The sequence below is a fragment of the Pristis pectinata genome, unplaced genomic scaffold (genome assembly GCF_009764475.1).
Source record: "Pristis pectinata isolate sPriPec2 unplaced genomic scaffold, sPriPec2.1.pri scaffold_120_arrow_ctg1, whole genome shotgun sequence".
Lineage (NCBI taxonomy): Eukaryota > Metazoa > Chordata > Chondrichthyes > Rhinopristiformes > Pristidae > Pristis > Pristis pectinata.
Window position 1 is genome coordinate 54504 of NW_026262466.1, and position 23363 is coordinate 77866.

The 23363-nt window shown below is 54.4% G+C and overlaps 1 protein-coding gene across 1 annotated transcript in view; it reads right to left on the reverse strand.

Annotated features, from left to right (window-relative positions):
• Positions 1 to 419: 419 nt before the first annotated feature.
• LOC127567115 (meiotic recombination protein REC8 homolog) overlaps positions 420 to 23363 on the reverse strand; it is a 44171-nt gene continuing 21227 nt past the window's right edge. Inside the window, exons 9-15 of the mRNA XM_052009801.1 lie at positions 22111 to 22177; positions 20786 to 20889; positions 17710 to 17758; positions 9340 to 9403; positions 4151 to 4276; positions 2622 to 2728; positions 420 to 514 (exon numbers count right to left, since the gene is read on the reverse strand). Of these exons, the coding sequence (XP_051865761.1) occupies positions 420 to 514; positions 2622 to 2728; positions 4151 to 4276; positions 9340 to 9403; positions 17710 to 17758; positions 20786 to 20889; positions 22111 to 22177 (612 nt within the window). The remainder of the gene's footprint in view (positions 515 to 2621; positions 2729 to 4150; positions 4277 to 9339; positions 9404 to 17709; positions 17759 to 20785; positions 20890 to 22110; positions 22178 to 23363) is intronic.

The window sequence follows — 23363 nt, forward strand, 5'->3', positions numbered from 1 at the left end:
TGGGGAGAAATTCCTCACACACACGCCCTCCAGGAGTTTTGGATATTAAAGGAATTGAAGGACGAGGGTGCAATCGGGAAGGTCAACAGGGATGAAACTGTGGAATTTAGAAGGATGGGGGTGGTGGGGGGGGGGGTGGGGGGGGAGATCTCATTGAAACCCACCGAATATTGAAAGGCCTGGATAGAGCGGACGTGGAGAGGATGTTTCCAGTAGCGGGAGAGTCTAGGACCAGAGGGCACAACCTCATAGTAGAAGGACGCCCCTTCAGATGTGAGATGAGGAGGAATTTCTTTAGCCAGTGAGTCTGTGGAATTCATTGGCACAAATGGCGGCGGAGCCCAAGTCATCGGGTGGACTTAAAGCGGAGGACGGCCATGCGATGAGTGACCCCGGGCCCCTACGTCGCCGCCGGCACGTCACAGGTCCTCGCTGTACCGCGGACCAGGACGGATGGCGATCCTCCCGTAGGGACGGGTCTGGGCCAGGTGGAGAACCTGCCTCGAGGCGAGCACTGCAGGAGAGGACAGAGAGTGTGAGGTGGTGGGGGTGGTGAAGGGGAAGGGTGCGGGAGGGGAGATAGTGGGGTGAGGGGGAGAGGTGGGGAGAGAGGGGGAGGGAAAGGGAGAGGGAGAGGGTGGTTGGGGGAGATGATGGAGGGGGAAAGGTTGAGTGTAGGGGAGGGTGGGGGGTGTGCGGGAGGGACGGTGAGTGTAGGGGAGGGTGAGGGGTGTGCGGGAGGGAAGGGGGAGGGGAGGATGGGGGTGAGTGGGAGGGACGGAGTGAGTGTAGGGGAGGGTGAGGGGTGTGCGGTAGGGACGGGGTGAGGGGAGGGGAGGGTGGGGGTGAGCGCGAGGGAGGGGGTGAGGGGAGGGTGGGGGTGACCGGGAGTGTGAGAGTGTAGGGGAGGGTGGGGGGTACGCGGGAGGGATGGGGTGAGGGGAGGGGAGGGGAGGGTGGGGTGTGCGGGAGGGACGGTGAGTGTAGGGGAGGGTGGGGGGTGTGCGGGAGGGATGCAGTGAGGGGAGGGGACGGGGGGTGTGTGGGAGGGATGGGAGGTGTGCAGGAGGAACAGGGTGAGTGTAGGGGAGGGTGGGGCGTGTGGGAGGGACAGGGTGAGGGGAGGATTGGGGTGTGCGGGAGGGATGGGGTGAGGGGAAAGGAAGGTGGGGGTGTGCAGGAGGGAGGGGGTGAGGGGAGGATGGGGGGTGTGCGGGAGGGACAGGGTGAGTGGGGTGAGGGGAGGGGAGGGGGTGGGGAGTGTGCAGGAGGGACGGGGTGAGTATAGGGGAGTGTGGGGTGTGTGGGAGGGAGGGGTTGAGGGGAGGGGAGGGGAAGGTGGGGGTGTGTGGGAGGGAGGGGGTGAGGGGAGGGGAGGGTGGGGTGTGCGGCAGGGAGGGGGTGAGTGTCGGGAGGGTGGGGGGCCTGCGGGAGGGACAGGGGAAGACAGTGAGCGTATGGGAGGGGAGGGGGAGAGGGGGTGTGTGGTAGGGACATATGGAAGGCAGAGGGTGAGGGTAGGGGGAGTGGAGGGGAGGACGGTGAGGGTAGGGGGTGAGGGGAGGGTGTGGGTAGATGGAGTGAGAGGGTGAGGCTGGAGGAGGGAAGGGGAGGGAGGGGGTGGGGGAGGGAGGGGGAGGGAGGGGAGTGGTGAGGGTGGGGAGGGAGGAGGGAGGGAGGGGAGGGGGTGAGGATAGGGAAGGGAGGGGAGGGAAGGGGAGAAGGCGAAGGTGGCAGACATGGGGGATATAGTAGGGGTGGAGGAGAGTGCGAGATGGTGTGGGGAGGGGAGGGGAGGGACGGACGAGGGGAGGGGGAGACGGACGAGGGGAGGGGAGGGATGGACGAGGCGAAGGGGAGACAGTTTGGGGAGTGGAGGGATGGACGAGGGGAGGGGGAGGCGGTGTGGGGAGGGGAGGGATGGACGAGGGGAGGGTGAGGCGGTGTGGGGAGGGAGGCGGTGTGGGGAGGGGAGGGACGGACGAGGGGAGGGGGAGGCGGTGTGGGGAGGGGAGGGACGGACGAGGGGAGGGTGAGGTGGTGTGGGGAGGGAGGCGGTGTGGGGAGGGGAGGGGAGGGACGGACAAGGGGAGGGTGAGGCGGTGTGGGGAGGGGAGGGGAGGGGAGGGACGGACGAGGGGAGGGGGAGACAGTGTGGGGAGGGGAAGGGAGGGACGGACGAGGGGAGGGGGAGACGGTGTGGGGAGGGGAAGGGAGGGACGGACGAGGGGAGGGGGAGACGGTGTGGTGAGGGGAAGGGAGGGACGGACGAGGGGAGGGGGAGACGGTGTGGTGAGGGGAAGGGAGGGACGGACGAGGGGAGGGGGAGACGGTGTGGGGAGGGGAAGGGAGGGACGGACGAGGGGAGGGGGAGACGGTGTGGTGAGGGGAAGGGAGGGACGGACGAGGGGAGGGGGAGACGGTGTGGTGAGGGGAAGGGAGGGACGGACGAAGGGAGGCGGAGATAGTGTGGGGAGGGGAGGGGAGGGGAGGGACGGACAAGGCGAGGGGAGGGACGGGGGAGGGGAGGGGAGGGACGGGGGAGGGGAGGGGAGGGACGGAGCGGGGAGGGGAAGGTTACTGCACTGTGCCACGATGACTGGGCTGGGCTCTGGACCTACCCAGGCAGATGTAGAAGATGCGGCAGATGTCGATGCGGGAGATGGCGGGGGGGAGAATCGTGTGGAGATCCGTCTCCTCGCGGTCGACCAACCCCTGCGAGACCAGCCTGTGGGAAGGGAGACGCAGTGAGCGAGAGACAGAGGTGAAGGGAGTGAAAGAGAGAGGGGGAGGGAGGGAGGGAGGGAGAGAGAGAGGGGAGGGAAGGGAAGGGTAGATAGAGAGTGAGGGAGAGAACATGGGAGGGAGGGAGCGAGGGGGGGAGGGAGAGGGGGGGAGGGAGAGGGGGGGAGGGAGAGGGGGGGAGGGAGAGGGGGGGAGGGAGAGGGGGGGAGGGAGAGGGGGAGGGAGAGGGGGAGGGAGAGGGGGAGGGAGGGGGGGGAGGGAGAGGGGGGGAGGGAGAGGAGAGGGAGGGAGAGGGGGGGAGGGAGAGGAGAGGGAGGGGAGAGGGAGGGGAGAGGGAGGGGAGAGGGAGGGGAGAGGGAGGGGAGAGGGAGGGGAGAGGGAGGGGAGAGGGAGGGGAGAGGGAGGGGAGAGGGAGGGGAGAGGGAGGGGAGAGGGAGGGGAGGGGAGGGGAGGGGAGGGTAGATAGAGAGCGAGGGAGGGAGGAAAAGAGAGAGAAGGAGAAAGGGGGAAGCTTCAGGGACGGGTTCGACCCCCGTGTACGGAGGTTGCACAACCTCCCTGTGACCTGGTGGGTGGGCGAGTGGCAGAATCTGGGGTGGGGCGGGGGGTGGGGCGGGGGGTGGGGCTGGTGGAGTTGACGGGAATGTGGAGGAAATGGAACGGGATCAGTGCAAGTGGTTGGTCGGCAGTCGGCACGGACTCTGTGGGCCGAAGGGCCTGTCTCCGTGCTGGGTGTCTATGAGGAGCCACTGAACTTCGGGAGGGGGAGGTGGGCTGGTGTGGGTTGGGGCTGGGGGGTGCTGGGGTTGGAATCAGACCTATCAAATTTACGGAGGGTGAGGTGAATGGGGAGGTGTTGGTGGGTGGGGAGGGGGAGAGAGGGGAGAACGTCAGGATTCTGGGCTTCCCGACGACGTCCATCAGGAATGAATGATCCTGACCCTCTCCGGGAATTTTCCCGACCTCTCCCTCGGCCAGTGGTGGTGGGTGGGAGTGGGGTTGGGGTTTGTTGGGGAGATCGGGGTGGGATTGACCGTGACCCCCTGTGGAAAACTCCGCCCCGCCCTCTCCACCAGGAGGGAGGGGAGAGCGGGAATGGGCGAACCAGGCCATTCGGCCCCACGGGTCCGTGCTGGCGGCTTGTGCTCGACTGCACCTCCCTCCTGTCCCGGGACATCTCCATCTTCAGCCTTGCCCTCAGAGCCCTACCACCCCCCCCCCACTCCAGTGGGCTGGACTTTTGGGAGGGGTGGGGTGTGGAAGAGGACCAAGTTGAGGTGGGAAACAAATGCTGGAAACACCCAGTAGGTCGGGCAGCATCTGTGGAGACGCGAGGTCTGTAGACTGAGCCCTGCTACCCCTCCCCACAACCCTCCTCCTCCTCCCCCCCACCCCTGATACCCACTCCATCACCACTTCGTGAGTGACAGCGGCCTCTTCGGGAGGGGGGACGCGGCCCGGCGACACCTCCAGCATCTCGCTGACTTCCATCACCGTCGGGAGCTTCTCCTCCGGTTCTGCCGTGGGAGGTCTGGGAGACGGGGAGAGTGCATTGAGAGGGTGGAACTGTTCGACCAACCTAGCCCCGGGGCCTGGCCGGACCAGAGGTCCCTGCTCCCGCTCGCGTCCACCTGACCGTACGTGCTGCCCACCAGACCGCACACCCTCCCAGTCTGACCGGTCCCACTGGACGGCACTGACAGGGGAACATACTTCCTGTCCCTCTCTCCCTCCCTCCCTCACTCCTTCCCTTCCTCACGCTCTCTCTCTCCCTGACTCCCCCCCTCAGTTCCGATAACCACTTCTCTTCCCTTGTCCAACCTGGCCCCCCCCCTCCCGCCGTCACCCCATCTCTTTCCCCCTCCCCGTCTGCCCAGCACCCACCGGTTCCCCTCCCCACCACCCTCCCCTTTATTCCCGCAGTCCGCCTTCCTCTCTCAGCTTCAGCCCTTCGCACCTATCACCTCCCACACCATTCCCACTCTCCACCCCACTTCCCCCCACGTCCCTCCCCTCCCCTGGATCCGCCCACCTTGCTCCACCTCTTCCCCCCTCCCCCCCCGAACCCCCCCTCCCACCACGCCGGCTACCTCCCCTACAGTCCTGATGAAAGGTCTTGGCTCGAAACGACAGCTGTCCGTCTCCCTCTACAGATAGAAACGTAGAAAACCTACAGCACAAATAAGGCCCTTCGGCCCACAAAGCTGTGCCAAACATGTCCCTACCTTAGAAATTACTAGGCTTACCCATGTACCTATCCAACAGCCTCTTAAAAGACCCTATCGTACCCGCCTCCACCACCGTTGCCGGCAGCCCATTCCACACACTCACCACTCTCTGAGTAAAAAAAACTTACCCCTGACATCTCTTCTGTACCTGCTCCCCAGCACCTTAAACCTGTGTCCTCTTGTGGCCACCATTTCAGCCCTGGGGTAAAGCCTCTGACTATCCACACGATCAATGCCTCTCATCACCTTATACACCTCTATCAGGTCCCCCCCTCGTCCTCCGTCCCTCCAAGGAGAAAAGGCCGAGTTCCCTCAACCTGCTTTCGTAAGGAATGCTCCCCAATCCAGGCAGCATCCTTGTAAATCTCCTCTGCACCCTCTCTATGGCTTCCACATCCTTCCTGTAGTGAGGCAACCAGAACTGAGCACAGTACTCCAAGTGGGGTCTGACCAGGGACCTATACAGCTGCAACAATACCTCTCGGCTCCTAAATTCAATTCCCCGATTGATGAAGGACAATACACCGTATGCCTTCACCACAGAGTCAACCTGTTTAATTCTTATTTCTCTTATGAATGTTGTGTCTCTGATGCTATGTGCCTGTGTTGCTGCTGCAAGTAAGTTTTTCACTGCACCTGTACCCGACAATAAACTCGACTTTGGTATTGAAGTCGCCACCAGGCTTGGGCACTGGGCAGGACTGCTCTGGGTGCTTCCCTACAGGGATGGGGTGCTGGTCACAAACAAGCAGGTGACCTCCATGCTGTGGTTAACTGTTGGCTTTGCTGTAGAAATGCTGTTACACGGTCCCACACTGCCACCTGGAGGAGGGGAGTTGATCTATTGAGGGGAGTTGACCCGTTGATCTCTTCTGGGGATAAGGGGGGAAAATCACTGGGTCTCCGCTGAGGTTCCGAGTCTCCCAAATGAGGAGAGCAGTCAGTCGGCGGCGTGCGTCCATACCCACGTCGCAACTCTCCGCATTCGCAAGAAGATACGGACAGGAGCGCTCCTCAAACCTGCCCCACCGTTCAATATGATGATGGCTGATCTACCCCAGCCCTCCACTACTCCTCTGTGTCAGACCGCCCAGAGCCCTCATTACTCAAAAGTTCACTCCCTCCACCACAAATACTTCTGACAATCCGGCTTCCACCACCCTCAGGGGGAGGGAATTTCAGAGCGTCATCACGGCTCGGTCTGGCAACTGCTCTGCCCAAGACCGCAAGAGACTTCAGAGAGCTGTGGGCACAGTTCAGTCCATCATCGAAACCAGCCTCCCCTCCACGGACTCTGTCTACACTTCCCACTGCCTTGGGAAAACAGCCAACATAATCCAAGACCCCTCCCACCCTGGCCATTCTCCCTTCCCCCCCCTCCCCTGCCCCATCGAGGAGAAGATACAAAAGCTTGAGAACGTGTACCACCAGACTCAAGGACAGCTTCTATCCCGCCGATATAAGTCTCCTGAATAGACCTCTTGCTCAATAAAGATCTCACAATCTACCTCATTGTGGCCCTCGCACTGTATTAGTCTGCCTGCCTGCACTGCGCTTTCTCTGTAACTGTAACACTATATTCTGGGTTCTGGTATTTGCTTTCCCCTTTGTATCACCTCCACGTACTTCTGTTTTGGAATTATCTATACCATAGCATGCAAAGCAAAGTTTTTTTTTCCACTGTAGACACAAGAGAGACTGCAGATGCTGGAAATCTGGAGCAACACACACACAGAATGCTGGAGGAACTCAGCAGGTCACTGTACCTCGGTACATGTGACAATAATAAACCAATTACCGATTACCTCTGAATAAAGAAATTACCAATTATCTCCATGGAAAGACCACCCCCTTACCTTCTATCTCTGTCCTTTCATTCAACTCTCCCACTTGCGAGAACATCGCGCTCCCTTAGGATATTATGTGTCTCAGTAAAGTCACCCCTCATTCTTCTAAACTCCAAATACAGACCCAAATTGTTTAACCTCTCATGATAAGTCAACCTGTCGAGACATCTACATTAGACTACTGTTTATTGACGACAGCTCTGCCTTCAATACTATAATTCCAAGCAAATTCATCACCAGACTCCGAGACCTGGGACTCAACACCTCCCTCTGCAACTGGATCCTTGACTTTCTGACCAACAGACCGCAATCAGTGAGGATAGGCAGCAATACCTCCGGCACGATTATTCTCAACACTGATGCCCCACAAGGCTGCGTCCTCAGCCCTCTACTCTACTCCATATATACTCATGAGTGCAGGGCCAGATTCTGCTCTAACTCCATCTACAAGTTTGCAGATGATAACACTGTAGTAGGCCGTATCTCAAATAACGATGAGTTGGGGTACAGGAAGGAGATAGAGAGCTTCGTAACATGGTGTCATGGCAATGTCAGCCTTTCCCTCAATGTCAGCAAAACAAAAGAGCTGGTCATTGACATCAGGAAAGGGGGCGGTGTATATGCAATGGTGCTGATGTCAAGAGGGTTGAGAGCTTCAAGTTCCTGGGAGTGAACATCACCAACAGCCTGTCCTGGTCCAACCACGTAGACGCCACGCCAAGAAAGATCACCAGTGCCTCTGCTTCCTCAGGAGGCTAAAGAAATTTGGCACGTCCCCTTGACCCTCACCAATTTTTATCGATGCACCATAGAAAGCATCCTACCCGGATGCATCACGGCTTGGTATGGCAACTGCTCTGCCCAGGACCATAAGAAACTGCAGAGAGTTGTGGGCACAGCCCAGCGCATCACAGACACCAGCCTCCCCTCCATGGATTCTTGTCTACTTCTCGCTGCCTTGGTGAAGCAATCGGCATAATCAAAGACCCCACCCACCCGGGTCATTCTCTATTCTCTCCTCTTCCATCAGGTAGAAGATGACTGGAGCCTGAGGGCACGTACCACCAGGCTCAAGGACAGCTTCTATTCCACGGTGATAAGACTATTGAACGGTTCCCTTATACAATGAGATGGACTCTGACCTCACGATCTACCTTGTTTGACTTTGCACCATTGTCTAACTGCAGTACACTTCCTCGGTAGCTGTGACACTTTACTCTGTACTGTTACTGTTTTTACCTGTACTACCTCAATGCACTCTGTACTACCTCAATGCACTGTGTAATGAATTGACCTGTACAAATAGTATGCAAGACAAGTTTTTTCACTGTACCTTGGTACAAGTGACAATAATAAACCAACACCAATACCTCTCATCCCAGGGATTAGCCAGGTGAATGGACGGCCTCCAGTGTTACTATATCCTTTGTATAGCAACCAAACCTGTGCACTGTACTCCAGGTGTGACCTCACTAATGCCCTCATGGATAAGGAGGGGTTCAGAGGGCTACGAACCAAATGCGGGCAGATGGGATGAGCTCGCTGGGCAACGCAGTCAGCATGGACGAGCTGGGCCGAAGGGCCTGTGTCCGTGCTGTACAACTCAATGATTCTGAACGGTTTGGAGTTTAAAAGTAGGGTCTGCTCTCGCTCTCTTTCTCTCTCCTCAACCCCACACAACCCATCTCCTCCATAGCTTCCCACCACCCCCACCACCACCCCCCACCCCAGTTCAAGTCTTCACTGCAAGTAGAAGCACATCCACCCTGCAGTGGGGAAACTCCCAGATCAGGTCACGGGGCTTGTTCAGCCCTTCCCGCACAGTTAGTCCCTCAGTTATAGAGTCATACAGCACGGAACTGGGCTCGTCGGCCCAACTGGTCCATCCCGGCCAAGACTCCCGTCTAAGCTGGCCCCATTTGCCCGCGTTTGGCCCATATCCCTCTGAACCTTTCTGATCCAGGTACCCATCCGAGAACCTTTTAAATGTTGTTAATGTACCTGCCTCAACCACTTCCTCTGGCAGCTCGTTTCGTATACTGACCACCCTCTGGGTGAAAAAGTTGCCCCTCAGGTTCCTATGAAATCTCTCCCCTCTCACGTTAAACCTGTGCCCTCTAGTTCTTGATTCGCTAACCCTGGGAAAAGGACTGTGTGCATTCACCCTATCGATGCCCCTCATGATTTTATACACCTCTATAAGGTCACCCCTCATTCTCAGACACTCCGAGAAATAAACTCCCAGCCTGCTCAACCTCTCTCCATAACTCAGTCCCTCGAGTCCAGGCAACAGCCTCCTAAATCTCCTCTGCACTCTTCCCAGCTGAAAGGCATCACTTTTACAGCAGGGCAACTGAAACTGAACACAATATTCCATATGCAGCCTCACCAACATCCTGTGCAACTGCAAGACAGTTTTTGAAAGATTTTATCTTTTCCCTTCTCTAACTCCCCCATGTCCCTTTCTCCACAGGGATTTGCTTATCTCTCAGTCTGGGTTCCCACAACGTCAAACTTACCGGATTTCCTCTGGTGTCCTGATGAGGGGCAGAGGTGTTTCAGGCTCCAACTCCTCCAGTGGTGCTGAGGGAAAGTGGAGTGAGACAGGATCAGCTATGGTACGATGTTTGATAAACAGTGAAGCTCCCCCCTCACCGTCCTGTCACACACTCCCGGGGACAGGGTCAGACACAGGGTGAGGCACCCCCCGCACCGTCCCGTCACACACTCCTGGGGACAGGGTCAGACACAGGGCGATGCTCCCCCCGCACCGTCCCGTCACACACTCCCAGGGACAGGGTCAGACACAGGGTGAGGCACCCCCCGCACCGTCCCGTCACACACTCCTGGGGACAGGGTCAGACACAGGGCGATGCTCCCCCCACACTGTCCCGTCACACACTCCCAGGGACAGGGTCAGACACAGGGTGAGGCACCCCCCGCACCGTCCCGTCACACACTCCTGGGGACAGGGTCAGACACAGGGTGAGGCACCCCCCGCACCGTCCCGTCACACACTCCTGGGGACAGGGTCAGACACAGGGCGATGCTCCCCCCACACTGTCCCGTCACACACTCCCAGGGACAGGGTCAGACACAGGGTGAGGCACCCCCCGCACCGTCCCGTCACACACTCCTGGGGACAGGGTCAGACACAGGTTGAGGCTCCCTCTACACGGTACCAGGGTGAGGGGTCCTGGTTTCAGATCGGTGTGTATGAGGGGTGTTCCGGGACAGGTGGGGAATGGCCTGAGCTCTCCAGTGTCAGACAGCAGGAAGGAACCTGGGTCTGGGTGTGCAGATTTCCTGGTTAGTATAAATCTGAGCCCCACACAGCAGCGCGAGCCTGGGATGCCCGTCTCTGCTGTGGTGTCTGCTCCCGGCTGGAGTTGGCCTGATGGCTCGGTGTAATCGTGAGTGGGAGCGTCGGGTCTCAGAGGGAAATAGGACAAACCATGCAGGGCAGCTGCTCCCACGGACTTCTCTACACGTAAATGTAGGAGTTAGTGCCTCCCTAACGGTGAAATTGAAGAGTTTCCTAGTACAATAAGATGGATTCTTAACCTTCCAATCTACCTCGTTATGGCCTTGCACCTTATCGTCTGCCTGCAATGCACTTCCTCTGTAGCTGTGACACTTGACTCTGCATTCTGTATTGTTTCACCCTGTACTACCTCAATGCACTGTGTAATGAATTGATCTGTACGGACGGTTTGCAAGACAAGTTTTTCACGGTACCTCGGTACAAGTGACAATAATAAACCAATTTACCAATAGCCTTACGACGTGGAAGGAAGGTAATTCGGCCCATCGAATCTTTGCCGGCTCACAGGCCAAGCCCATTCCCCCTGGAGCCTGCATTCCCATCACCTCCCCCCACCCCCGCCCCCAGATTCTACCCCTCACCCCCACACCAGGGAGGACAATTCACAGCGGCTGATTCACCCACCGACCCGCACGTCTTTGGGACGTGGGAGGGAACCCACATGGTCACGGAGAGAAGGTGCAAACTCCACAAGCTCCAGACAGTGCAGGAACTTGGGATTGAACCCGGGCGTGTGAGTCAGTGGCTCTAAACACTGGCACTGTGCTTATTTACATTGCAGTACAGTGGCTAAGTTGATTAGCATCTGGAATCCAATGTTCAACTCAGGTAGGAAATTAAAACCATGAGCGCCAGGTCCGATTATATTTTTAATGCCTGACCCAACTTGAATCCGACGCACACAAAGGCAGGTCTGGTCTAGCTCAGGTCACGCTCCAATTCGGGGACAAGAGTTCAAACTCTGGTTAGACCACACTTGGAGTACTGTGTCCAGTTCTGGTCACCTCATTATAGGAAGGATGTGGAAGCATTGAAAAAGTTGCAGAGGAGATTTACCAGGATGCTGCCTGGTTTAGGCAGTATGCATTATGAGGAGAGACTAAGGGAGCTAGGGCTTTACTCTTTGGAGAGAACGAGGATGAGAGGAGACATGATAGAGGTGTACAAAATATTAACAGGAATAGATAGAGTGGACAGCCAGCACCTCTTTCCCAGGGCACCAATGCTCAATACAAGAGGGCATGGCTTTAAAGTAATGGGTGGGAAGTTCAAGGGAGATATCAGAGGGAGGTTTTTCACCCAGAGAGTGGTTGGGGCTTGGAATGCGCTGCCTGGGGCGGTGGTGGAGGCAGATACATTGGTCAAATTCAAGAGATTACTAGATAAGAATATGGAGGAATTTAAAATAGAGGGATATGTGGGAGGAAGGGGTTAGATAGTCTTAGGCGAGGTTTAAAAGTCAGCACAACATTGTGGGCCGAAGGGCCTGTATTGTGCTGCACTGTTCTATGTTCTAAATCCCACCACAGCAGCTGGGCAGGGGAATTCCGTAAATTTGGAATCAAAAATGAAAGACTAATCCCAGGAGACTGCAGATGCTGGAATCTGGAGCAACAGACTAAGATGCTGGAGGAACTCAGCAGGTTGGGCAGCGTTTGTGGAGGAAAATGGGACAGTCGATGTTTCAGGTGGAGACCCTTCATCTGGACTCAGGCACGGTGGAACTAGCAGGCTTGCCAAAGTTGACCAGCTTCAGGGAAGGAGATCTGTGGTCCTTACTCAGTCATCGAACAGTACAGCACAATACAGGCCCTTTAGCCCACAATGTTGTTCCAACCTTTAAGCCTCACCTAAGACTATCTAACCCCTTCCTCCCACATATCCCTCTATTTTAAATTCCTCCATATGCTTATCTAGCAATCTCTTGAATTTGACCAATGGACCTGCCTCCACCACCGCCCCAGGCAGCGCATTCCATGCACCAACCACTCTCTGGGTAAAAACCCTCCCTCTGATATCTCATTTCATCTTCCCACCCATTACTTTAAAGCCATGCCCTCTTGTATTGAGCATTGGTGCCCTGGGAAAGAGGCGCTGGCTGTCCACTCTATCTATTCCTCTTAATATTTTGTACACCTCTATCATGTCTCCTCTCATCCTCCTCCTCTCCAAAGAGTAAAGCCCGAGCTCCCTTAGACTCTCTTCATAATGCATCCTCTCTAAACCAGGAAGCATCCTGGTAAATCTCCTCTGCACCCTTTCCAACGCTTCCACATCCTTCCTATAATGAGGCGACCAGAACTGGACACAGTACTCCAAGTGTGGTCTAACCAGAGTTTTGTAGAGCTGCATCATTACCTCGCGGCTCTTAAACTCGGTCCCACGACTTACGAAAGCCAACAGCCCATAAGCTTTCTTAACTACCCTATCCACCTGGGAGGCAACTCAGTCAGGACTGAAACAGGTCCTCGTCACCACAGGGTTCTGTACGTGAGAGCCGTCTGTAACCCGAGCAGCTTGCAAGTCGGAATTGCAACCATGGACTGAGTTCCCGACTGGCAGAAGATGGCAGCCGGCAAATCCACCCCACCCAGGCTCCCAGACGCTTGTCAGTATTCACAGTCTGTACACAGGTGGGGTGTTTGTAACCTGCGGAGGACCTGTACAGTGAGTCCTCCTTTTACAGAAGGGTTAATTTGCAAAGAGACATTTTGTAAATTGAAAAAGGTTGGGGGGGTGGGGGGGCGGCAAAATTAAGTTGTGTCACAAAAAAAGTGTTGTGGACACATCCCAGCGCATCACGGACACTAGCTGCCCCTCCTTGGACTCTTGTCTTTACCTCTCACTGCCTTGGTGAAACAGCCGGCATAATCAAAGACCCCACCCACCCGGGACATTCTCTCTTCTCTCCTCTCCCATCAGGCAGAAGATACAGGAGCCTGAGGGCACGTACCACCAGGTTCAAGGACAGCTACTACCCCACTGTGATAAGACTATTGAACGGTTCCCTTATACCATGAGATGAGCTCTGACCTCACGATCTACCTTGCTGTGACCTTGCACCTTACTGCACTGCACTGCACTTTCTCTGTAGCTGTGACACTTTACTCTGTACTGTTATTGTTTTTACCTGTACTACCTCAATGCACTCTGTACTAACTCAATGTAACTGCACTGTGTAATGAATTGACCTGTACGATCGGTATGCAAGACACGTTTTTCACTGTACCTCGGTACAAGTGACAATAATAAACCAATACCAAAATACATAGCTGGATGTCTCTGTATCATTACTGGTGGAGAGTGGCCCACAATTCAGTGAAGCAAAAAGTAGATTTGTAAATCGAGGACAAGTTCGCTCAGGATTCAATGGCATCCTGGCAAAAGTCTGTTAACATAATGTTTCGTATGGAGCTGTCTCATAGCTCGAGAGGGCCGGTTCAATCCTGACCTGTGTGTGTGGAGTTTGCATGCTCTCCCTGTGACATTTCACCCTGGGTTTCCCCAGTTTCCCTCCCACGTCCCAAAGATGAGCGGCTCAGTGGGTTAATCGGCCGCTGTGAATTGCACCCCCCACCCCTCAGTGGGGGGCATTGCTGTGTGGGGAGAATAGGTTATAGAGAAATAAGTGGGGGAATGGGATCGGTGGGAGCTGGCATGGACACGATGGGCTGATATGACTATTTCTGACAGAAGGAGGCCTAAGAGTCATATAGCAGAGAAAAAGGCCCTTCAGCCCATTGTGTACATACTGACCATCATGTCGCCATCTACACTAATCCCATTCACCAGCACTTGCTCCGTTGCCTTGACAATTCAAGAGATTGTATCGATACTTATTAAATTCCGTGAGACTATTCACCTCCACCATCTCCTCAGGCAGTACATTCTAGGTTGCAACCACCCTCTGTGTTAAAAGCACCTTCCTCAGATCCCTTTACATCACAGAAACCAGCCTCCCCTCCATGGACTCTTTACCTCTCGCTGCCTCAGTGAAGCAGCCGGCATAATCAAAGACCCCACCCACCCGGGTCATTCTCTCTTCTCCCCCCTCCCATCAGGCAGAAGATACAGGAGTCTGCCATCAGGCTCAAGGACAGCTTCTGATAAGACTATTGAATGGCATCGATCTTATACCATGAGATGGACTCTTGACCTCACAATCTACCTTGTTATGACCTTGCACCTTATTGTCCACCTGCAATGCACTTCCCTGTAGCTGACACTTTACTCTGCATTCTGTATTGTTTTACCCTGTATTACCTCGATGCACTGTGTAATGAATTGACCTGTACGAACAGTATACAAGACAAGTTTTTCACTGTACCTCGGTACAAGTGACAATAATAAACCAATACCAATTCCCCCCTCACTTTCAACATGCCCTCTGGTCCTACACCCCTCTTCCATGGGGGAAACGTTTCTCACGACCTACTTTATCCCTGCCCCTCATAATTCTGTATACCTCTGTCAGGTCTTCCACACCACCCCCCACCCCCCCCCCCCAGCCTCCTTCGCTCCAAGGGAAATAAACCCAGCCTCCCCAGAGAACTGAAACACTCCACTGGTGAATCTCCTCTGCACCCTCCCCAGGGCAACTACATCCTTCCTGCAGTGTGGTGAGCAGAACTACACACAGTGCTCCTGATGGGGCCCATCCAGTGTTTTATAAAGCTGCGATACGACTCTTTTATTCCATCTGGCTAAGGAAGGCCAGCGTCCCCTGCGCCTTTGTCTCTGACTTTTCTATCTGTCCTGCCAACTTCAGGGATCTTCGGGCTTGTACACAAAGGTTTTCTTGCTCCTCATTACTCCCTAGGACCTGACCCTTCACGGTAACATGACGCACCTTTGTCTGAGCTCCCCAAGATGAATTACCTAACCCTTACCAAGATTAATTTCCATTGCCCTGCCCCATTTACCAGCTGATAAGATACCTTTATTAGTCACATGTACATCGAAGCACACTGAAATGCATCTTTTGCATAGAGTGTTCTGGGGGGCAGCCCACAAGTGTCGCCACGCTTCCGGCACCAACATAGCACGCCCACAACTTCCTAACCCATACGTCTTTGGAATGTGGGAGGAAACCGGAGCACCCGGAGGAAACCCACGCAGACATGGGGAGAATGTACAAACTCCTTACAGACAGCGGCCGGATTTGAATCCGGGTCACTGGTGCTGTAAAGCGTTAAGCTAACCGCTACACTACCATGCCTCCTCCTGTAGCCTCAGACTTGCCCCCTCAGTATCAACACCCCCACCAATTTCCATGTCTTACCAATCATGCCTCTGATTTTATATCGAAGTTATTAAGGTCCCGGGAGTGATCCCAGTGGAACACCACCAATGGGAGGTCTCCCCATCACTAAAAGCAACCATCACCCTCTGCCTCCTCTTGCCAAGCCAATTTTGGATCCAATTTGCCAGTTTGCCTTGAATCCCATTGCACTTGAAACTCCTGGACGAGCCTCCCACACAGGACCTTGTCAAAGGCCTTGTAAACCACATTGGCTGCACTGCCCTCGCCAACATATCTGGGTACCTCTTCAAGAGACTCAATTAAATCAGTCAGACAGGCTCCCCCGCCAACAAATCCATGCCGACTATCCGTGTAGTGGTTGGCGTAACGCTATTACAGCGCCAGCGACATGGGTTCAATTCCGGCCGCTGTCTGTAAGGAGTTTGTACGTTCTCCCCGTGTCTGCGTGGGTTTCCTCCGGGTGCTCCGGTTTCCTCCCACATTCCAAAGATGTCTGGGTTAGGAAGTTATGGGAATGCTATGTTGGTGCCGGAAGCGTGGAGACACTTGCGGGCTGCCCCCAGAACACTCTACGCAAAAAGATACATTTCACTTGTGTGTTTTGATGTACATGTGACTAATAAAAATACCTTATCTTATCTTATTAATTTCCCTACCACTGACGTTGGCCTTGTCTACTCTACTCCCTATACACTCATGACTGTGTGGCCAGATTCTGCTCCAACTCCATCTATAAGTTTGCAGATGATACCACCGTTGTAGGCCGTATCTCAAACAGCGATGAGGCGGAGTACAGGAAGGAGATAGAGAGCTTAGTGGAATGGTGTCATGACAACAACCTTTCCCTCAATGTCAACAAAACTAAAGAGCTGGTCATTGACCAGGAAAGGGGGTGGTGTACATGCACCTGTCTACATCAATGGTGCTGAGGTCGAGAGGGTTGACAGCTTCAAGTTCCTGGGAATGAACATCACCAAAAGCCTGTCCTGGTCAAATCACGTCTACACCATGGCCAAGAAAGCTCACCAGCGCCTCTACTTCCTCAGGAGGCTAAAGAAATTTGGTTTGTCCCCTTTGACTCTCACCAACTTTTACCGATGCACCATAGAAAGCATCCTATCTGGATGCATCAAAGATTGGTACAGCAACTGTTTTGCCCAAGACCGCAAGAAACTACAGTGAGTTGTGGACACAGCCCAGCACGTCACGGACACCAGCCTCTCCTCCTTGGACTCTGTCTTTACCTCTCGCTGCCTTGGTGAAGCAGCCAGCATAATCAGAAACCTCACCCACCTGGGTCATTCTCTCTTCTCTCCTCTTCCATCGGGTAGAAGATATAGGAGCCTGAGGGCACGTACCACCAGGCTCAAGGACAGCTTCTACCCCACTGTGATAAGACTATTGAACGGTTCCCTTTTACAATGAGATGGACTCTGACCTATGACCTCATAACCTCACGATCTACCTTGTTGTGACCTTGCACCTTATTGCACTGCACTTTCTCTGTAGCTGTGACGCTTTACTCTGTACTGTTATTGTTTTTACCTGCACTACCTCAATGCACTCTGTACTAACCCAATGTAACTCAATGTAATGAATTGACCTGTAAGATCAGTTTGTAAGACAAGTTTTTCACTGTACCTCGGTACAAGTGACAATAATAAACCAATACCAATATGGGTCACCCCGCAGCAGGTTTGTCCCCTTTGACCCTCACCAACTTTTATCGATGCACCATAGAAAGCATCCTATCTGGATGTATCAAGGCTTGGTATGGCAACTGCTCTGCCCAGGACTGCAAGAAACTGCAGAGAGTTGTGGACACAGCCCAGCGCATCACGGAAACCAGCTTCCCCTCCTTGGACTCTCACTGTCTTTACCTCTCACTGCCTTGGTGAAACAGCCAGCATAATCAGAAACCCCACCCACCTGGGTCATTCTCTCTTCTCTTCCATCGAGTAGAAGGTACAGGAGCCTGAGGGCACGTACCACCAGACAAGGACAGCTTCTAGCCCACTGTGATGAGACTATTGAATGGTTCCCTTATACAATGAGATGGACTCTGACCTCACGATCTACCTTGTTATGACCTTGCACCTTATTGCACTGCACTTCCTCTGTAGCTGTGACATTTTACTCTATACTGTTATTGTTTTTACCTGTACTACCTCAATGCACTCTGTACTAACTCAATGTAACTGCACTGTGTAATGAATTGACCTGTATGATCAGTTTGTAAGACAAGTTTTTCACTGCACCTCGGTACAAGTGACAATAATAAACCAATACCAATACACTTACCTGTCAAAGTTAGCTGAGGTATGCTTGGCTCCAGGGTCTCCCGCAGAGCCTGGAATGAAGGGAGATCAGTGAGGTTGGTGACCGGACGGTGGGGGTGGGAGGGTGGGTGGAATATCGTCTGGCTTGGGGCTACAAGTCACACCGTCCTAGGATTTATCATTGGTTCACAACGACCTGTCAGGCTCCCAGGAGGACGCAGAGAGGTTGAGGGGAGGATGGAGAGAGATGAAGGGAAAGGGCGAGCAGAAAATATAACGTAGAAATATAACGTTGGACGGCGTGGCTGTTAGCATCGCTGTCTCACAGCTCCAGCAACCCAGGTTCGATCCCGACACACTGTGTGAGTGTGTGTGTGTGGTGTGTTAGTGTGCTCTGTGTATGTTGTGTGAGAGTGTGTTGTGTGAGAGTGTGTTGTGTGAGAGTGTGTTGTGTGAGAGTGTGTTGTGTGAGAGTGTGTTGTGTGAGAGTGTGTTGTGTGAGAGTGTGTTGTGGTTGTGTTTGTGTGTTGTGTTTGTGTGTTGTGTTTGTGTGTTGTGTTTGTGTGTTGTGTTTGTGTGTTGTGTTTGTGTGTTGTGTTTGTGTGTTGTGTTTGTGTGTTGTGTTTGTGTTTGTGTGTTGTGTGTTGTGTGAGTGTGTTGTATGTGCATTGTGTTTGTGTGTTATGTGTGTGTTGTGTGTGAGTGCGTTGTGTTTGTGTGTGTAGTTTGCACTTTTTCCCTGTTGTAAAAGATAGCTGGGAATGCAAGGGTTAATGGTATGCTTCTCATTGTCAGTTTCTTCCCATGGTAAGGAATTACCTCAGCCATGGGGTGACTATAGTAATGGCTGGAAATAGGTGCAGGTGTGGGTGAGAAAAATAAGTTTTCTTAGACATATCTTGTTTCGCTAAAGCCTGCCATAAGCAATTGCCATGGTGAGTGCAACTTCCCACCAAGCTTTCCCACAAAATGGGGTATAAAAGATACACACTAACCGAGGCACCTTCGAGTGGGATCAGTACAGAGCTCAGGTTACACTGTTTACTCTTTCTCTGTATCCCCCACTCCCGCTGGCGTAAAGGTAATAAAACATTGATCATAAGTTCTTTGGTTCTGCTGTTGTCTGATTTATTACAGAGCACAGGCCAACTTTTGCACCGTGACTGCATGAGCTTCCCCCGGCTGCTCTGGTTTACCCCCCCCCCCCCCACATCCCAAAGACAGGTGGGGGAGGGGGGGTTAACAGGCTGCTGTGAATCCAAGGGGGGAGCTGATGGGCAAGAGGGGTGGTGGGGGGGGGGGGGAGAGAATAAGTTGCGGGGGGTGGGGCGGTCATTTAAATGCCAGGTACGTAGAAATTTCTTCTCGGGGAGGATGGTGAATCATAGAACCATAGAACAGTACAGCACAATACAGGCCCTTCGGCCCACAATGTTGTGCTGACCTTTAAACCTCGCCTAAGACCATCTCACCCCTTCCTCCCACATGTCCCCCTAATTTAAATTCCTCCATATGCTTATCTAACAATCTCTTGAATTTGACCAAGGTACCGGCCTCCACCACCGCCCCAGGCAGCGCATCCCATGCCCCAACCACTCTCTGGATAAAAAACGTCCCTCTGATATCTCCCTTGAACTTCCCACCCATTACTTTAAAGCCATGCCCTCTTGTATTGAGCATTGGTGCCCTGGGAAAGAGGCGCTGGCTGTCCACTCTATCTATTCCTCTTAATATTTTGTACACCTCTAGAATCTCTGGAACTCCCTTCTCCTGAGAGTTGTGGAAGCCGGATCCTGAGAAGTATTTGAAGCTGAGGTGAATAAGTATTTGATAGATCTGAGGATTGAGGGCTCTGGGGATCTGATACAGAGGAGATGAGCGCAGGGGCAGATGAGCCACCGTGGTATTGAACGGCGGGACAAGTATCAGGGGCAGAGTAGACCCTCCTTTGACACTCACCGACTTTTATGGATGCACCATAGACAGCATCCTATCTGGATGCATCACGGCTTGGTATGGCAACTGCTCTGCCCGGGACCGCAAGAAACTGCAGAGAGTTGTGGGCACAGCCCCAGCGGGTCACGGACACCAGCCTCCCCTCCTTGTACTCTTTACAGTACAGAATAAAGTGTCACACCTCTTTGGACTCTTTGTCTTTACCTTTCGCTGCCTTTGCGAAGCAGCCAGCATAATCAAAGAACCCCCCCCCCACCCGGGACATTCTCACTTCTCTCCTCTTCCATCGGGCAGAAGATACAGGAGCCTGAGGGCACGTACCACCAGGCTCAAGGACAGTTTCCATCCTACGGTGATAAGACTATTGAACGGTTCCCTTATATGATGAGATGGACTGACCTCACGATCTACCTTGTTGTGACCTTGCACCTTATTGCACTGCACTTTCTCTGTAGCTGTGACACTTTACTCTGCACTGTTATTGTTTTTACCTGTACTACATCAATGCACTCTGTACTAACTCAATGTAACTGCACTGTGTAATGAATTGACCTGTACAATCGGTATGCAAGACAAGTTTTTCACTGCACCTCAGAATAAACATAGACATAGAATAATACAGCACGGGACAGGCCCTTTAGCCCATGAGTTGTGTCGAACTAATTAAACCAATGATGCCATATTAATCTAATCACTCTTCCCCATGCATTGACCATATCCTTCCCTTCTCTGCATATTCATGTGCCTAACTAAGAGTCTATTAAATGCTCCTATGCGAGCTGCCTCTACCACCATCCCTGGCATTGCATTCCAGGCTCCCACCACCCTCTGTGGAAAAAACATTTCAATCCTGGGAAAGAGATACCGACTGTCTACTCTATCTATGCCTCACATTGTTTTATAAACTTCTGTCAAATCTCCCCTCAGCCTCCGCCACTCTAGAGAAGTGACATTAATAAACCAATACCTCCTCCGGCTCCTGTTTTATGGTGTTCCTGTGTGTACAAGTGAGGGGGTGGAAAGGTTCTGTGGGGGAGGGTGGGGTCACAGTCAGGTGGGCCGCGATCGTGCAGAACGGGGGGGAGCAGGATGGGAAGGGGCCGTGCGGTCCCCTCCGGCTCCTCACTCGCGAGCACTCTCACCTCCATCTCCAGGGCCTCAATCCTGCGCCTGGCGTGGTAGTCCACGGGCTCGGTCCTGGCGCACCTCGTCCACAGGTGTCGCAGCTCGGGGGCCGTCCAGGGCTCTGCGGGCAGGGAGCGTGGGCGGGTGCCCGTGAGGGGGTGGGGAAGGTCACAACGCGAGCCACGCCATCTCCGGCCACCGAGCGCCGGGGAGGGGTCGGGGCGACCCAGCGATGAACGACGCACTCAACAGCGGGCTCGGGATAAAAGGGGAGTCCGATCAGGAGTGGGAGGCAGTGTGGGTGGGGGTGTTGGGGGGGGTGGTTGATGTGGGTGGGGGAGGTGATGTGGATGGGGGAGCGGGGGTGGGACGGCGGGAGATAGGAATGGGAGTGGGGTGCGGCGGTGATGTGGATGGGAAAATGTGGGTGGGGGGGGCGCGGATGGGAGGGGGGTGTGGATGGGGGTGTGTGAATGGGTTGGTGTGGATGGGGGGTGTGGATGCGAGGGGGGTGTTGATGGGAGGGGGGTGTTGATGGGAGGGGGGTGTTGATGGGAGGGGGGTGTTGATGGGAGGGATGTGGACAGGAGGAGGGGGTGGAGTGGATGGGGAGGGGTGGGGATGGGAGGGGTGTAGATGGGAGGGATGGGGAGGGGGTTGTGGATGGGGAGGGGGAGGGGATGGGGAGGGAGTGTGAATGGGGGCTGTGAATGGGGAGGGGGTGTGGTGGGAGGTGGGTGGGGATGGGGAGGGGTTGGTGTGGATGGGAGGGGGTGTGGATGGGGAGGGGGTGTGGATGGGGAGGGGGTGTGGATGGGGAGGGGGTGTGAATGGGAGGTGGGTGGGGATGGGAGGGGGTGTGGATGGGGGCTGTGAATGGGGAGGGGGTGTGAATGGGAGGTGGGTGGGGATGGGGAGGGGGTGTGGATGGGAGGGGGTGTGAATGGGGGCTGTGAATGGGGAGGGGTGTGAATGGGAGGTGGGTGGGGATGGGGAGGGGGTGTGGATGGGAGGGGGTGTGAATGGGGGCTGTGAATGGGGAGGGGTGTGAATGGGAGGTGGGTGGGGATGGGGAGGGGGTGTGGATGGGAGGGGGTGTGAATGGGAGGTGGGTGGGGATGGGGAGGGGGTGGTGTGGTTTGGGAGTTGGGGTAGAATTTATTTCTCACCCCCGTGACCCATGGATGGGAGCCGGTTCCCGTATTGGATCGGAACCAAGCCTCACATCATGCGTCTCACCAGTTCCTACCCCAGTGGAGCCGTCCTCGGAGGGGGCAGGGGAGTTGTTGGGGAGGCTGACGGAGGCGCTGGTAAACCTCTCCCTCGGCAGAAGGTTGCTCACCGTAGGTGGGGCTCTGGAACAGATCGGTGGGCGGTCTCCTTCGCTGGCGCGGGAGCTCAATGGGCCGCTGAAAAGAGATCGGTCTCGTCAGTGGGAAGAGTCCCAGCGTTTGACGTGTCCGCAAAACCTTGACCATCCCCCCCCCCCCACCCACACCCCGACGGTGATCCCAAGACGTGTGTTCACTGCCCACCCCTGTCTGTTCAAGTTCAAGTTACTTTATCGTCATTCCCCCATATGCTTTCAAAACACATGGCGGAACGAAATGTCGTTTCCCCCAGACTCACACAACAGAGGACGTACATAGAGCAGGAGACATACAGTAAACACAACAAAAAACTAAAAAAAAATTGTGCATGTACAAATCGTGCAAAAAGATGGTATTTATAAAAGACAAATTTAGTGCAGAGTTAGTGCAAAACCGAGTTGGACGAAGAGAAATACAAGTTCAGTGTGTTGTACTCATTGTATAAACATGTTCAGCAGCAGCCAAAGTTCTTATGCGCCGTTGTGCAAACCAGGGCTTGTGACGCGGCATTTGTCTGAGACTGCCTCCAGGGTATTCAGGAGCCCAACAGCCTTGGGGGAGAAAACTGTTGTACAGTCTAGTAGTTCTGGGCCGGATGCTCCGGTACCGCTTGCCAGACGGCAGCGGGATAGATAGGTCGTGGGAGGGATGAGAAGGGGTCATCTATGACTCTGCAGGCCTTGCAGGTGCATCGTGTGTTGTAGGTGTCCGGGATGGAGGAAAGAGGTACTCCGATGATCTTTCCAGCTGTGCTCGCAATTCTCTGCAAGGACTTACGGTCAGAGATGTTACAGTTACCATACCAGGCAGAGATGCAGCTGGTCAGGACGCTCTCAATGGGACCCCTACAGAATGTGGTGAGGGTGGGGGAGGGCAGGTTTGCTCCTTTCAGCCGCTGTAAAAAGTGGAGATGCTGCTGTGCCTTCTTGGCGAGGGAGGAGATGTTGGTTGACCAGGACAGATCGTCTGCTATATGCATTCCCAAGAACTTTATAACAGCTGACTCTCTGTACAATGATGCCATTAGAACATAGAATATAGAAAACCTACAGCACAATTCAGGCCCTTCGGCCCACAAAGCTGTGCCGAACATGTCCCTACCTTAGAAATTACTAGGCTTTACCCATAGCCCTCTAATTTTCTCAGCTCCATGTACCGATCCAACAGTCTCTTTAAGGACTCTATCGTATCCGCCTCCACCACCGTTGCTGGCAGCCCATTCCAC